Below are 16,042 nucleotides of genomic sequence, written 5' to 3' on the forward strand. Positions count from 1 at the left end.
TACTTTTCTTTTTTTTTTACAGAGGGCCACAAAGTAATGAAAATAATTTAGATTTGTAATATCTTATTGGAGAAAATAGTTTTAACATACATCTGAACATTCTCTGGAATGCTTTAAAAGTTATTGTTTTTTCACATTTATTGATTTTGTCATCATTGTAAAAAGTAGTAACTACCCTGTGGTATTCTAAAAGGCTCGGTCGCATAACCAGTGAAATGAACATGGCGCGTGCATTTGAAGCGCTTACAGAATCGTCTGTCGACTTGATGTATATCGGCACTCATTGCAACTGATAGAAATACTTTAATTTACGAGAGGTGCACTATGACAACAGAAAAGTTTCCGGGGAACACACAGGAGCGCAAATTAGACGTTAGATGGTTTACGGAAGGGGTGAGTATAAAAGTCTGGGATCTGTTGGTGCCAGATTTGCTGCGCGTTTAATTTAGATCTCGTCGATGTCATTTCTCCATCATTTATAATCAGTGAATGGGAATGTACATCACCACTTATCTGTTACATTTACAGGAGTTTCTTTGGAGAAGTGGAGCAAGTGTTGCCTGGCTGATATTATTTCTCCCTTTTCTACTTCTGGTTTATTATGCCATAGCGTCATTCGACCCATTGCATCCTATTACTTGGCTAACTGGTAAATATATTCATTCATCCCATTGCACGTCATTACCTGGCTAACTGGTAAATAGCATCATTCAACCCATTGCACTCTATTACTTGGCGAACTGGTAAGTTAAATAGAGTACCCTCATTCAACTCATTTAACTCTACAGTTTATCAGTAAGTGATATCTTTCCTGTGAACATTTTTGTGCAGTCAAAACTTAACCCCTCAAACAAACACCAAAATTTTCAAAATGCTGTGAAGGCACAAAAATAATTTCTTTTATAGAATTATCATCAATATAGTTTTGAAGAAATTATCATGAAATGATAAATCAGCGCGCATGCAGAACACATTAAATAAATTTAAGACTTTTTGCTTCAATTTCTATTTCTATTGCTCCCCATACCTAGCTAACTGGTAAATAGCCTCATTCTACTCATTGCACCCTATTACTTAGCTAGCTGGTAAATAGCATCATTCATGTCATTGCATCCTACTTAGCTAACTGGTAAATAGCCTCAATCAGCTCATTGCACCCTATTACTTAGCTAACTGGTAAATAGTGACATTCAGCTCATTGCACCCTATTACTAAGCTAACTGGAAAGTAGTGTCATTCATGTCATTGCACCCTACTTAGCTAACTGGTAAAAAGCGTCAATCAGCTCATTGCACCCTATTACTTAGCTAACTGGTAAAAAGCGTCATTCATGTCATTGCACCCTATTACTTAGCTAACTGGTAAATAGCGACATTCAGCTCATTGCACCCTATTACTAAGCTTTCTGGAAAGTAGCGTCATTCACGTCATTGCACCCTACTTAGCCAACTGGTAAATAGCGTCATGTATCTCATTGCACCCATTACTTAGTACTTATAAGGTCTGTTACTTGGCTAACTGGATAATAGGCATCATTCAACTCGTTGTACTCTGTTACTTGGCTTACTTGTAAGCCGCCACCTATTGGCAACTGTCATTTACCTATCTACATTAAATGACAATTTTGAATTTATTGAATCTTGTTTTTTCTAGGATTTGTCAGCATTGCTTTTGAGACCCAATTTTTGATAGCTGTCACTTTCTTTTCTGTGATTACTGGGTTTCTTGCTGTTTGCAAGGGTAAACTGAACTCAGGTATAGTATTTGATGTTTTATTGTGTAAACTTCTTTTCATTAGTGATGAATGCTAGTCATGTACAGTACTTTTTTAGTCCTTTTCATCTCATCCTTATCAGTGGATAAAAAAAAAACTAAATGCATCTCCATGCATTTTGCAGAAGACTAGTATTTGTACAATAATGATTTTAATAATGATTTTGATAATAATAATAATAATGATAATGATAATGATGGTGATGGTGATGGTGATGGTGATGGTGATGGTGATGGTGATGGTGATGGTGATGGTGATAGTAATAGTAATAGTAATAATGATGATGACAACAAGGATGATAATAATAATACCAATAATAGATTCAATATAATACCAAATACTATCCCATCTCTCTGTTTTTTTTTTGTATAATAATTTCTACTGTATCTGGTATTCGTAACAGTATGGTTTTACTTCTTGTTTTGAAATGTAAAATAATAATGTTGCTAAATGTTCTTTTACTTTGGGGTCTATTTTTAGTTTTTTTACTTTGGGGTCTATTTTTGCTAAATTTTATTTTTCTTAGGGTCTATTTCTTGCTGCACATTTGCTTCATTCTGCCTTATTTTTCACAAGACCTACAGTAGCAATGAAATTAATCCCATAGGTTACCTTCTTGTCTGCTTTTGGAATCCAATTCGGGGGCATGTCCAGGGAAAATGTTATTATTAGTTTGTACTGGAAAGCAATTTCGAACCATTATTTTCACCCAGTTCAAGGCGTCATTCACTACAGCCGAGTCACCTCACTGCTGTATCTTCTACATCCTGCTCGTCTCTTTCACACGCTAGTGGACGTCCCCTGCGGCATGTTTTGTGTCTGGATCACGACTTGGCTGCTCATGGAACCATTCAATTCTCTCACAGCACCAATATCAGAGTAAGTTCCTTAAACAATCTTGTATTTAAAAAATATGACTTTACCAAATGAAAATGAATTTACCAAAAGTTGGTTTTGTTTAATCCTATACAATAATGCAAATAATATTGTTTATATGCCACAAATAGTATGTGCAATCTGGGTAGCTGATCTTTGATCGAAGTATCCCCATATAACCACATGTATTGTTTGATGCTTTCAAAATGCCCAAGGAGGCATTGATTTGAGTTTGAAAAAAACATTGATAAATACATAAAATAAATGAATGAATAAATTACCTTTCTACCATTAAGATTGTAAAAAATAAGCAACAACAAGCCTTTTGAGTCACAATGATTTATCCTGATGAAGAATATAATGGAACCTCTGGAACCTCTGGAAGATCTTGGTCTGATATATCTCTGTACAGACCTGTACTGGTAGTGTACTCATCCAAATTTTCTTTGACTTCTTCAGGCAGACGAAAAAATTGCAGAGCTGTAAAATTATACATTATAGGATGTCTTAAATTGCTTTAAAATAAGACTACATTTTTTTTTGCCTCTAGTTCAGAAGATGAATGCTACTTAAATGAGCCTGCTGTGTTTCTTGTTACCTTTGGAGGATGGCTGGTGAGTCATTGATAAAAAATATTCACATATTCCTTTACTTGACACAGACTAAATAGCCTTGCTCATCTTCGATTCAGGGGTTCTATGCTAGCCTGATGGCATTTCTCTATAATGAATTCCACTACAAATTTCCTAAAATTCAGGTACGTAGATGAATAATTGCAAAATTAAGGTTATCCAAAACTTTGAATTTAGCAAAATATCATCCTCCCTGAATTAACAATGTCACAAAGATTTTATGAAGTTCTCATACAGTATTTCTCTTTGTATTTACCTTTTTATAGCAAAGGAAATTTTTCCTGGTAAAAGCAGCAGTGTGGCCATGTGTTTACAAGTCCATTGCGTTAACCTTCAGGGTGAGATTTGCTTATCTTTTTTTCCTGTTACAAATCTTTTCCTGCTACAAATCTTACATTATCACTTATATTTCTTAGGCAACTCGGTGGTACTACTTTCTTTACTGGTTAGCTGGTAAGTGTTATTACAGCATTATGCTTATAAAATTGTCTGTCCAGACCAAACTTTAAGAACATGTTTCTTGTTGATTTCGGTCAGGTTGTAATCTGTCATGCTTATTTTACAAATATTTACTACATATATAATTTGTTAAGTTCTCACCCCACCCTACCTACTTGTTTTTTTTTTTTCATTGCCTAGTCAATATATAATTAAACTTAATTACATGCCACTCAGTTCTTTATTTTCTTTGATTCCTTCCCAATCAGCCCCTCCTGCTTGGCGTTTTATAACTCATTATTTGCCTTATCATTTCTTTCTATTAAATCATAGGAAACTTTCCTCGGTATTGGCTAGGAAATTTCCTTGTAGCATCTGTAAATGAAAGGTATGCAGCTTTCCCTTGGTTCTAATCTACAGTGCCTGCCCTTGGTGTTTTCAGGGTAATGCGTTTTAGCACCCAACGTATATCTTGTATCTTTGACATTTTCTCTTATCTTTTTGTTCTAGTGAAGTGCCTTTGAACACCATTTCCGGCCTGATGAATTTTCGCCTCTTATGGTTGGTTCTATCCACTGGCATGCTGCTGACATTTGTGTGGAGTATGAGGAACATGCTTTTTGTCATTTTCAACACTCAGGTATAAAACTAATGGTAATGTAATACTACAACAGTGTTCAAAGCTAACTCATGCATTTAAAAATTCTGAGATAAAGTATACTTTAATTGGTTCTCCTTGCAGAGGTACATCTTCCCCATAGAGTCTGCTGTGCTGGCAGAGAAGTCCCAGTGTCTTACTGCTGTTCTCAAAGATACATCTTCACCACTTCTTAGGGTACACTAAAAGATTGCTTTGCATCAACTATTATCATTTACTTGGTATAGCAGGTTTCATAGCCAGGATTTTGCACTGGGGAGGGGGGGGGAGGTGTTGGTTTACCCATAAAGCAGGCCATTTTCTCTTAGGTGGCTCATCATACCTTGTAGTGGTACTTAATTTTCCTTAATTAGAGCAGACCTTCCTGTCAAGTGAGGGTTCTTCCAATCCCACCCGAATCCCTCCTGGCTACGGGCCTTTATAGCAAATTTGTAAAGTTCATATTCAAGGTATGTAATTTCTTTTTCTCCAGCACCTTGCCTTTCTAGATCTGTGCCAGCTCTCAAAGTTCAGCAGCCTAAGAAGAAAGCAGTTATTTAGCCTTAGTCAACCAGGTACTGTAATTCAAATAGTTCTGAATAAGAGAAATTATAGATCTGGTTTGAGGTGCACATGATAAGTAAAGAAAAAAATACAATTGGTAAAAATTTGTGACTACTGAGGTTTTCTGTTTGAAGTAGTTTACGAACTGCATGTAGATGCAGAGATGTTGTGGTATTTGATTTTGTGTGCAGTTCATGGTATTTGATTTTGTGTGCAGTTCATGTGGAATCTTGGTGTGATTTATCAGTGCACTGATTGTTTGATTAGTTCTGATTAATCTTCATAAGTTTCTAGAAATAGTTTTGCTGAGAATGGGCTCATTACTCAAGTTGTGAACTGTCACAAGACGTGTACAACTTTTAACACCATTAGGAGGTCGACCAACCAACTGGACTAGCATCTCCGAGGAATGCTTGGAAATGCTTTCTACTCTGACAAGTGATATCACAGATCATGTAGAGTACCAGATGCAGGTGCAGCAGTTTACAACTGAGCAAAGGAGCTTTGTGGGCACCCCAGGAAAGATAACAAAAGGTATGTTGCCATGTAAGGTACCTGTACATAGATATAAAGAGCTGATAAACCATTCAGCTGGTGGTTTTTTTTAGAGAGTCCTTATTTCTTGATTCAAGGTTGAAGGATGTGCTCCTAGGGGAGAGGCACTTATATATCAGTCATTACACAGTATTTTCAGGTTCACTCTCTTCGCCACTTTTTGAGTCTCCAATTGTGGGTAGCCCTCACGGTACACCAGCAACAGTCACTAGGAGACCCAAGTTATGGTCTGCATTGAAGGGTGAGCTGTAGCTAAATACTTTAAAATAAGTATGACTATGGCACTGAATACCAGTGAACTTACAGAGATATCTCTGTCTGTTTTATTTTGACTCCCAATTTTTTTAGAAGAGGGCAGAAGTGTCCATTCTCCTGTCATGCACAAAGAAATGAATGGAAATTCAACAACTAGAGAGAATATTGAAAGAAAGAAGAGAGAGAAGGTTGATAAGTGGAGAGTACAGATGATCCCCCACTATGTAAGTAAAGAGATGCTGTTGAAATATGGTAACTGTAGTCTAATTCCTTTTAAGGTCTAAAAAAAGAATGTTTTTTTCCTTGTTTCCTTGTTTCTCAAAACAGATTGCCAACTTCTTAAAGCAACGGCCTATAGTTGAGATACTTTTCAAAGAGGTACAGTATCTTTCCTTTGCCATAATACCCCCTTTTGTCTATTTCTTCTTTTATTCCTGGCCCCTGACTTTGTGTTCTGTTCTTCGTAGCTTCCAGATTACCGCTCTAAAACCTTATTTGCAAACTGTCAGCTTCATATCTGGGCTGTTGAGGGTGAGTATTATTTACATAAAATTTTCTTAAAACTTTGTAACCTTGTAAGCAGATAAACAGATAAATACAGATAATAAGAACCAAAATCACATGACATGGCTAGTTAGCTACTTGTACATTCTCTTCTGACATTGAGGAAAAACAGTACATGGCCATTCCTAATATGTCTACATATAACCAGCAAGTGTTAACCAGACAATTAAGTCAGATGTTACCTCTTTTCCACCCAGTTAATTGACTGGCGGCTTGCACTTTGGGATATCACTGGTCAGGTACACAAAACATAATTGGCTTTACAGTTGGTAGTCAATTTTGTTTCTGTCATTTGATTGTAGGACTGTCTAGACTGGTTGTTGCATCATTCAAGGAGGACACATTTGGTGTTGTGCAGAAGGTAAATGCTCTTGCCTACTTGGCAAACCCAATCTGGTAAAACATGGAATAGGGCTGGAGGAACAGGATTTTTAGGCTAACTTAATGTAAAAACCATGAAATTATCTGTAAATTGGTTGAAAATATATGCCTTGTATTATAATAATAAAGATAATAATAATGACCACACCCAATAAGGAGCATTAACATGGTGGCTCTTTATCCTCTGAGTAAGAGATAGCTTGGCCGCCCATCAGCCCAATTCAATTTCATGGTTCTGTTACCAGAATTAAGCCTAAAAATTATGTTTCTCCTGCCCTTAAGCTGGTTTCTAGGGGTGCATTTACGTATTTACACAATTAAATCATTACTGAGTCTTGTGAATCTTTGCAACAGTCTAATAAGAGGTTTTTTTTAGACTCTGCCAGATATCTTGTCATCATTGCTTTCACTGCTACAGGTAACTAAAAGTGAAATCCATGTTTGTATTTTCCATTCCCCCTTTCTCCCTCCTGGAGGGATAGGCTGATACATTAAGCATTTCTCTGTTAACTTTTGATATCTGGTTATAGAAGTTATAAAAATAATATGAATGTTTTTGATTTTACAAGAGATGTAGCCTGCAATGCAAGCGTTTACCCAGTGTTTTTATAGCGAAAAAACCAAGATGCCGGCCACAAATCGCTTGAGGCTGGTTTTTCGCTGTAAAAACACCGGGTAACTGCCTGCATTGTAGGCTACAAGAGGTGTCCTTGTATAGGTCTATAAAAGGCATTAAATGTCTTAGTATATGGATGGCTTTGTGTTGCTTTGTGATGTAATGTGTTCTTTTTTCTTATGAACTAAGGCTAAGTTCAAATGCATACTATCCATAAGCCATATTCAATGCAAATGCATGCAAATAAATCAAGTCCATTGTTTCATCTTCATTTGCATGCATTTGCAGTGAATACGGCTAATGGATAATACAACGTTTGAACTTAGTTAGCCTAAGACTCTCTATGTTTTAATTGGGCTTGTAATTTGACTCTGACTGGTGTTGGTTACCCACCAACCTGCTGTACATTATGTTGAACTTAGCTGCTTTTAAATTTACCCACCAAAAAAAAAAACTAGTAAAAAACATCATAACTCCCCCATTAACACATATGATTTATTTCAGGCTCTTGATCAATGTGCAAAGTTCTCATCAGCCACAGCTGCTGGTGCCAAAACAACCATCCAGCCCAGACCTCCTCGTCCACAAGGGCCAGAGGGTAACCGACATCTTCTTCGCTTAGGTTAGTTATTCAACTCTGAATAATCTAATCCTAACGGGTTAGGCTTACACAATAAAACGGCAGGCGCGTACCAGAATGACCCACTTTTTGGCCACCAAAGGTGGTGCTCGTGCACCTTGTGCACGCGTGTACGCACCTGAACGGTAGTGTTGTCTTGTTGGAAAAAAGAAATACAAAGAATTCTTTTATTTCAACAAACAAAAAGACAAAAGATATCTCTATAGGAATCCTGGATAACCGGTCATTTTGTTTACTTTTCAGGATGTATGTTGCATATGGGAGAATGATGTAATGATGTTTTATTTTCCTTGCAGCTGTAACATCAGCTCTCTACCGCATCACAAACACATTCAGAGACCATCTATAGTGAGTATTCTTGGTATACAGTCGATTGACAAAACGTTGTCATAAACCGGCATTGCGACTCCGCGACAAGCCCGCATGAAAGCATGAGGAAAATCCACTGAAGCGCTCAGCTGCATATATAAGCGACCGCATAACTTCAGGCTAAGGGTTACACCTATTTCAAAAAAACGTTGTCAGTGCAAACGGCAAATGGCGATGGAAAAATGGCAGTTCTACGACCAGAAGGACCCATGGATCCAAAGATATTAACTCCAAATTCAGAAAAATATATAATAAGTAAAACATACGACTATCTGTAATTAATGTATAGTTTTGACATCGCTTAAGCTTATTTACCACCATTATTTTTACAAATAGTTACTACCCATAAGCACCTTTCGGTCGTAGAACTGCCATTTGGCAATTGCCATTCACCGTTTGCGCTGACAACCTTTATTGAGGAAATAGTTGTATGCAGCTAGGCGCTTCAGTGGTTTTAGCCATGCTTACATCCGGGCTCGTCGCGTAGTCGCGATGTCGGTTGACGACAATCGAATGTATGTGTGCCATACTTTGATTTGCTTATTTGTTTTAAATAATTTATTTTATTATTTTAGTGGAATCCCAATGACTCAAGACCACAGAGACAGACTACAGTCATTCCTGGATTGTAAAGAGTAGGAGGGCAGGTACCTGTGAGGATAGAAACCTGGCTTTCTGATTGCAATGATTGGTTAATGTTAGGTATGTACCAGTGCAGGAGGTAATTGATAGGTAGGTGGCATACAAAATGTTCCTTGTTACGCCTTTGCTGGTTGAAATAGTTTAAAAAACCATGACTAGGCTGACTGCAATAAAACTTATGTGTGGTTTTCTAAAAGATAAAGAGAAAAAGAAGTAAAGATTACTAGCTTCATTCTTGTATATTACAGATTTGCTTAATCTTAATAAAAAAACAAATTGTTGATTTATTTGAAATTTTAATTCAACTTTTTCTTCTTGATTGCACTTACTCCAAAATAGCCAAACCTTTAAATCATCTTCTGCGCATGCGTTATAAATTTGAAGTAAAACGGATTTCACGTTAGACGGATATGCCGTATGTTTTCGCTCTTTTCTTAAGGAGAAGGTAAACACGCTTTGTTAAAAGACAAAATTTTATAACTTCTTAGAAAATAAGTATTCCCACATCAGTTCGGCCGCGACATGTTGTCAAGAAACCATTTGTGTAACCAGATGATAAAAGGGTCTTTGCAGTCATTTGCACGTGGGTCTTTGACGGACCTGCGCGGAATCGCTATCAAGAGATTTCGGAGGCATAATCTTTGGACTTTACAGGCAGTTGGCGTCATTGTTCGCCGACGCCCCCAAATCTATTAAGAGATCCCGTGTTTGTCTGAGTTGTGATCCCTGAGGTGTTTTGGTGTTGGTTGTTGTGTGACAAATTCAACGGTCACGGTACTTGAACACAGGGATGCAAATCGTTATCCAGTCGAAGTTATTGAGATCCAAATCATTCACCAAAAGATTCACACTGCAAAAAGGACGACCTATTCAACCTCACATCCCTTTTGATATACAAGTAAGTAAGATCTGTAATTCAAAAGGAGACAGCGCTAAAGATATGGTCGCTTTATTCACTCATATTGGGACTTGAATAATCATTCCAATGTATCGTAGTACAGTTTGGCCATAATAAGCTATAAGAACCTAAGAATTTTAATAAAAGCGTTGCTTCGATATTGTGTGAAGCAATACAGAAACGATGCCAGTTTGTATGCCTTCCTATTGGTTAGAATAACAACTCGCTAAAACCTCGGCTAGGTAATGAGGGAAAATACTATAATACGTACTCTTCCCCGGTTTCCGGGGCTTCTAAGTGCACAAATTACTCTAAGTGTCTGTATCCTGGCCAAACAAGGACACGTGTTGTCGGAAACATGTCCGCGTGCATAATTCATTGATGTTGCAGGCAACATGTGTCCTAATTAATTCGACTGTGTGCTCCTTGTCTCTACAGACGTATCAGACATGCTTCTTGAGCTCGCTCTTCTCGCCGTTACCATGGTAGTCTTCCTTGGCTTATACGCGTTACGCACTAAAACACCAGAGGGCATGCCCCCAGGGCCTCGACCGCTGCCCATCCTAGGAAATCTCCTACAAGTCGCACCTTGGATGTTAAAAAAGCAACTGCAAGTTGAACTAACCAGGGCCTCAAAGCAGTATGGGAGTGTATTTACTCTAGACATTCCCGGTCAGCGGACAATCATTGTGAACTCAGCCCCGATCACACGCCAAGCTCTGCAGGCGAACAAAGATGATTTCGCCGGACGCCCTTATCAATTCACTCTAGACTACTTGACGCGCGGTTCCAAAGACATCGGGATCGGAGACTTCAGCCCCACATGGGTCTTGCAGCGTAAAATTGTACACTCAGCTTTCCGCATGTATAACCCAATCCTTGGGGGAAAGGTTAAGAAGGAAGTTGAGGAGTTATCGAAGCGCTTCCGGTCCTACAAAGGTATACCCATTGACCCAACAAAGGATGTATTTCTGGCCACTATGAATGTCATTTGTGCGATGGTGTTTGGTGGTCGGTACGAGATAGATGATCCAGAATTTCTGATGATCGTGGAGTACAACCAAAAAATGTTTCCTCTCTTCCTGCCTCTCTCCCCTCTAAACATCTGCCCTTTGCTCATCAACGTACCGATCAAAGATTCCAGAACCATCAGATGGGTCCGAAAAACCCGCGATGCTTTCTTGGACAGGAAGTTCTTGGAACACCAGGAGACTTACCAGGAAGGTACAATCCGAGATCTGACGGACGCGCTGATCAAGGCACTACAAGACGCGGTAAAGGAGGACAGTAAGATCCACGGTCAGATCACGCAAGATCATGTTGTCATGACAATGGCCGACGCTTTCTCGGTCGGCTTCGAAACCACCACCCACACCATACTCTGGTTTATCGTATTTATGATCCATAACCCACACGTCCAGGCCCGCTGTCAATCAGAGCTCGATGACGTCATAGGTCGTGACGTCACGCCTGGATGGGATGACAAGGACAGGCTTCCTTACATCGAGGCGACGATCGCGGAGACGCTGCGTGCCTCGTCGGTTGCAGCCCTGTCGGTGCCTCATAAGGCCATCAAGGACACCACCCTGGCCGACTACAAGGTCCCTAAAGGCACTTCTGTGCTATTCAACTTCTGGGCGATGCATTATGACGATAAGGAATGGAAAAGTCCTGAGGTGTTTGACCCAACTCGCTTCCTGGACTCCGACGGCCAGTTCATTCACGCTGGGGGAATTATGAGTTTCCTGCCGTTCGGCGCGGGTCGGCGCGTGTGTCTTGGCGAGGCGCTTGCCAAGCATGAACTGTTCATAGCAGTTGCGGGGCTTCTTCAAAAGTTCTCGTTTAAGAATCCACCTGGCGAGCCTCTTCCCGAGTTGCTTGGGGAGTTGGGTATTGTTCATACAACCAAGCCGTATAAGGTGTGTGTCGTGGAGAGGTAATGGTTTGTGCGACAATTGTGTGACACTTGCGTGACAGTGTTTTAATTAGCACAATCTACAAGCTGTAGCTAAGGTATGACTGAGCAGCGGCGTAGCCAGAATTTTTAACAGGAGGGGGTCCAAAAGAATAATGTCTCGTACATTTACTGTATTTTTGGCTGCTAAACGGGGGGGGGGGAGGGGGGGCTGGGCCACCCACTGGCTACGCCCCTGCTGAGGTAGTGTCGAGCCACTTTAAAAAAGATTCACGTCTTGGATAATTTTTTTTAATATAAGTTTTGTAAATGATCAATAGTAAGGGTTAATTCCAATGGATCAATATCAGGCCAATATTGGCAGTATTAAATGTTTTATAAAGAGTCGCAGTCATTGGTTTTATTTTGAATTTATGGACACAAGGGTATATTGATATACTTTACTTTTTTTAGTTTACACGGCATACATCATACTAGTCCATTACTCAGAAAAATATCTGCTTGCCTAGACTCCTGTGCAGCCTCTCGTGTCGGAGTTGAAACGAGACTACTGCATGGCATTGCACTATTCCATTGATGTACATTGTTCTCCAATACGTTTTAGTGACTTCGATTGTTTTAAATAAATACCATGCATAAATTTGCCCCACGCAAAGGGAAAGATCCAAGACACAAATAGATACTTTATTCTGATCCTTCAGGTTGCTTTCCATGGTCTGAAACACGGTTTTCAAACCGGTTTAAACACATTGACCCCTTAACTGGCCTGTACCGGCTTTGAGAAGTACCCACAACCCAAAAAATTCATAAATGCAAAATAAACACAACAAGATGAAGGTACTCAGGCATCAGTCTAAGGAATAAATGGTCTTGAAGATATGCATCCAACCAAGGTGTTGGCAACTCCTGTTAAGCCAAATAATAGCACAGGTTCTTTGACAAATTTCAAATCGAGCAAGGAAAGAAAAGCAGAATCACCCCTCAATAAAACGCCCAAAATACCACACAAGGGAGAGAGATCAGCAAACACAGCTCAAGACACAAATAGATACCTTTATTCTGATCCTCCAGGTTCATTTCCATGGCCTCAAAACACAATGTCCACTCCTTGAAGGCTTGTAAAACCACTTAGATGCCTTTACGGATTGCAAAGCATTCTTGGAGATCCAGGGAAAAACTCACGAGGGGAGGGCCAGTCAACACTCCTCTCCCCAAAGTCAGATGGTTTTTTATAAGTCTTTTCACCCCGAAGCCAAATAAATCAATTCTAGGTCATACAGACCCAGAATAGCAGTGTATATTATTTTGGAATCAATTTGGTTTCAGAAAAGACAGCATTTAGGAGAACTGGGGTGATTCATTAGAAAATTATATTCTCATCCAGGCAACTAAACAAAAAAAATATCATTATGAATTCACCTTTGCTTGCAAGTATCCATAAGCAAAGCACTCAATTATGCCCCAATAGACTTTACGATGTCCTGAGACACTCTCCTAATATGCTCATAGCTGTATTTTTGATGAAAAATACAAGCAACCATCAACTTGTGCTCGCTTCAGCTCAACGACGAGAGATTAAAAGTGGGGACCGCAAAGCACTGTTGGAAAGCTTGGATACCGCTGACTAGGTGCAGCTATGTTTGACTTTGACGGGCTGTATAAAACTCATAATAGGGGGGAGGTATCTGTTTTTAGTCTGTTTTTTTTTTTTTTTTTTAAATTCAGCTAAAAAATAGCCAGGAGTCAATGGGTTAATTATCTCCAAGAGACCATGATGTATATATCATGGTCTCTTGCTATCTCATTATCCGAATATTTATGACGTCACATTTTCATTAGAGTTCTAATTGCTTAATCTATCCCCCGATATAGCTTAGTTTCTCACTTTCTCATTTGCGAAGTCTTTGAATTCTCAACAATGGCTTTTCTTGGCCTATCGCAAGCTCGAGCGGTGATTTTGGCGACTACGGGAGTAGGTGTTGGCGCTGTGGCGCTTGCCTATGCTAGCCGCAACTTCCTCGACGCACATTGCGGAATCCGGCGCGCGTACGAGAAAAATGCGGCTATGGCTGACTACCCCGATCTTCGCCAGCACAACAACCTGATGGCGAAACACCTGACGCCTCGCCTCTACGTCAAGCTGCGCGACAAATCTACACCCAACGGATATACATTAGACCAGGCTATTCAGACCGGTGTGGATAACCCTGGCCATCCTTTTATCAGTACCGTGGGCCTGGTGGCAGGCGACGAAGAGTCTTATGACACTTTCGCTGAGCTTTTTGACCCGGTCATCGAGGAGCGTCACAGCGGATTTAAAAAGTCGGACAAGCACAAGACTGATCTCGATTCGTCGAAGATTCGTGGTGGAAAGTTCGACGAGAAGTATGTACTTTCCTCGCGCGTTCGAACTGGGCGTTCCATTCGTGGCTTCAGCTTGCCGCCTCACTGCACGCGCGCAGAGCGACGCGAAGTTGAACGCATTGTCAACGATGCTTTAGATGGACTTGGAGGTGAGATAGAAAAATGAAAAACATATTATATAAGGAATGCTTTTCATTATTAATCAATTTAAAAAGAAGTGGAGCCGTCACGGTTTGACGATAAACAAATGTGCTTAAAAAATAAACTTATAAATATATAATATATAAAATATATATAGTTTAGTTTATATATATAGATAGATAGATATATATATTAATAAACATATTCAAAAACAATTTATGCCCACATCAGTGAGAGCTAAGACTTTAAAAAGTTTTTTTTGCCTTGAAAACATATGACACATTCTTGATCAATGTAAGTTCTTTGAGCTCTGAATATAAACTCAGCTTCAATAAACTTAGTTGAAGCATTTCAACTATTTTTTACTGGTCGAAATCAGGCCTCATGTGTTATCTCAAGCAAAGGTCAAAGCTAGTGCAGGTTGATGACGTCGTACAACTTGCTCAGCCAATCAAAAACGTTTGCCCGACGTAATGCTTATAATAATATTTGCATCAAAGTGATACAAAAGTGTCGAAGTGCACAAATTCCAATTTAAATTGTATTTCCAGGTGACCTGAACGGCAAGTACTACCCATTAAATGGGATGTCCGACGCACAACAGCAGCAACTGATCGACGACCACTTCTTGTTCGATAAGCCCGTCTCTCCGCTTCTAACATGCGCTGGTATGGCACGAGACTGGCCCGATGCCCGCGGTATCTGGCATAACGACTCCAAGAATTTCCTTATCTGGGTGAACGAGGAGGATCATACTCGTGTCATTTCCATGCAGCAGGGAGGAGACATGCGTTCTGTGTTTGACCGATTCTGCCGTGGCCTGAACCAAGTCGAAGGCTTGATCAAGAAGAAGGGCCATGAGTTCATGTGGAACCAGCACCTGGGCTACATCTTGACTTGCCCTAGCAACCTTGGCACCGGACTTAGAGCGGGAGTGCACGTCAAGCTGCCAAACTTGGGCAAGGTGAGAGGGCGTGGTGAAACCTCTTTATAGTCGTGATGCTAGATGATGTCAATGACCATGATGATGATGGTGATTTAATCATGTGTTTCCTTTTCCTCTTCCAGGATAAGCGCTTGGACACAATACTTGACAAACTTCGTCTTCAGAAGCGGGGCACGGGCGGCGTCGACACAGCTGCCGTCGGCGGTACCTTTGACATCTCCAACTCGGACCGCCTTGGATACTCAGAGGTAGAGCTTGTGCAGAAAGTGATTGACGGCGTCAATTTGTTGATTGACATGGAGAAGCGTTTGGAGAATGGCAAGAAGATCGATGACCTCATTCCGAAGTAAATGGTTTTGCCCTGCTTGATTCCTATTCTGAACGCTTTAACAGTGCTTTGAAATTGCCTTATTCAAATTATGGATTTTATTTCGACCAAAATATTGGTTCTCACACATTGTCCCTCGATGCTTATATTGATTGGTTTTTTCTAGGTATTGTGAAATAAACTTTATACAATTACTATTATGACTGTTTGTTGTCTCACCTATCACCCCACGCCAGACGCCACCCCCTTCCCTGAATACAATAACAAGGAAACTCGTAAACTCATTACTATCGCATTAGGCACGGTAACTGCGCGAGAGATAGGAAAACCTAAACGGGTGCCCATACGCAGCATTTGTTTTTTCTTTTTGCGCTTGTTTTAGAAATAATGATTAAAATTCAATAGGCTTAAACAAGAATTTAAAATACTCCGGTCTTTCTCGATCAATGAATTCCTGAGAAGCTGGGGATAACAACAAATGTCGCCTTAGGGGCCGTATGTCCGTTT

At 39.8% G+C, this 16,042-nt stretch overlaps 3 protein-coding genes and 1 non-coding gene across 7 annotated transcripts; all 4 read left to right on the forward strand.

Annotated features, from left to right (window-relative positions):
- Positions 1–65: 65 nt before the first annotated feature.
- Positions 66–9,627, forward strand: LOC5519117 (nucleoporin NDC1). 4 transcript variants are annotated; one of them, XM_048733911.1, is made up of 22 exons: positions 66–393; positions 529–649; positions 1,654–1,755; positions 2,488–2,653; positions 3,201–3,264; positions 3,342–3,407; positions 3,549–3,620; positions 3,699–3,735; positions 4,054–4,108; positions 4,231–4,360; positions 4,463–4,555; positions 4,851–4,932; positions 5,294–5,455; positions 5,616–5,717; positions 5,828–5,955; positions 6,059–6,109; positions 6,199–6,262; positions 6,598–6,656; positions 7,053–7,094; positions 7,797–7,914; positions 8,229–8,280; positions 8,877–9,627. In XM_048733911.1, exons 1-22 carry the CDS (start codon positions 325–327, stop codon positions 8,938–8,940), a joined length of 1,899 nt encoding a protein of 632 aa, XP_048589868.1. In that variant the 5' UTR covers positions 66–324; the 3' UTR covers positions 8,941–9,627. The 4 variants fall into 4 exon arrangements, with proteins under 4 accessions (XP_048589868.1, XP_032219674.2, XP_032219675.2 ...); XM_032363783.2 differs by having other exon boundaries at positions 175–393; positions 5,607–5,717; XM_032363784.2 differs by having other exon boundaries at positions 175–393; positions 5,825–5,955.
- Positions 9,500–9,628, forward strand: LOC116603033. The gene has a single exon (XR_004290438.1). It is a non-coding gene; the product is annotated as a U11 spliceosomal RNA (small nuclear RNA).
- An 81-nt stretch (positions 9,629–9,709) lies between these two features.
- On the forward strand, positions 9,710–12,143 carry LOC5519054 (steroid 17-alpha-hydroxylase/17,20 lyase). Its single transcript, XM_001638989.3, has 2 exons — positions 9,710–9,841; positions 10,280–12,143. The coding sequence occupies exon 2, from the start codon at positions 10,291–10,293 to the stop codon at positions 11,779–11,781; it is 1,491 nt and encodes a 496-aa protein (XP_001639039.2). The 5' UTR covers positions 9,710–9,841; positions 10,280–10,290; the 3' UTR covers positions 11,782–12,143.
- A 1,455-nt stretch (positions 12,144–13,598) lies between these two features.
- On the forward strand, positions 13,599–15,732 carry LOC5519116 (creatine kinase B-type). The gene is made up of 3 exons (XM_001638988.3): positions 13,599–14,269; positions 14,813–15,225; positions 15,330–15,732. The coding sequence occupies exons 1-3, from the start codon at positions 13,675–13,677 to the stop codon at positions 15,555–15,557; spliced, it is 1,236 nt and encodes a 411-aa protein (XP_001639038.1). The 5' UTR covers positions 13,599–13,674; the 3' UTR covers positions 15,558–15,732.
- The last annotated feature ends 310 nt before the right edge of the window (positions 15,733–16,042 follow it).

This window comes from Nematostella vectensis, chromosome 1, assembly GCF_932526225.1.
Source record: "Nematostella vectensis chromosome 1, jaNemVect1.1, whole genome shotgun sequence".
In the NCBI taxonomy this organism is placed as follows: Eukaryota; Metazoa; Cnidaria; class Anthozoa; order Actiniaria; family Edwardsiidae; genus Nematostella; species Nematostella vectensis.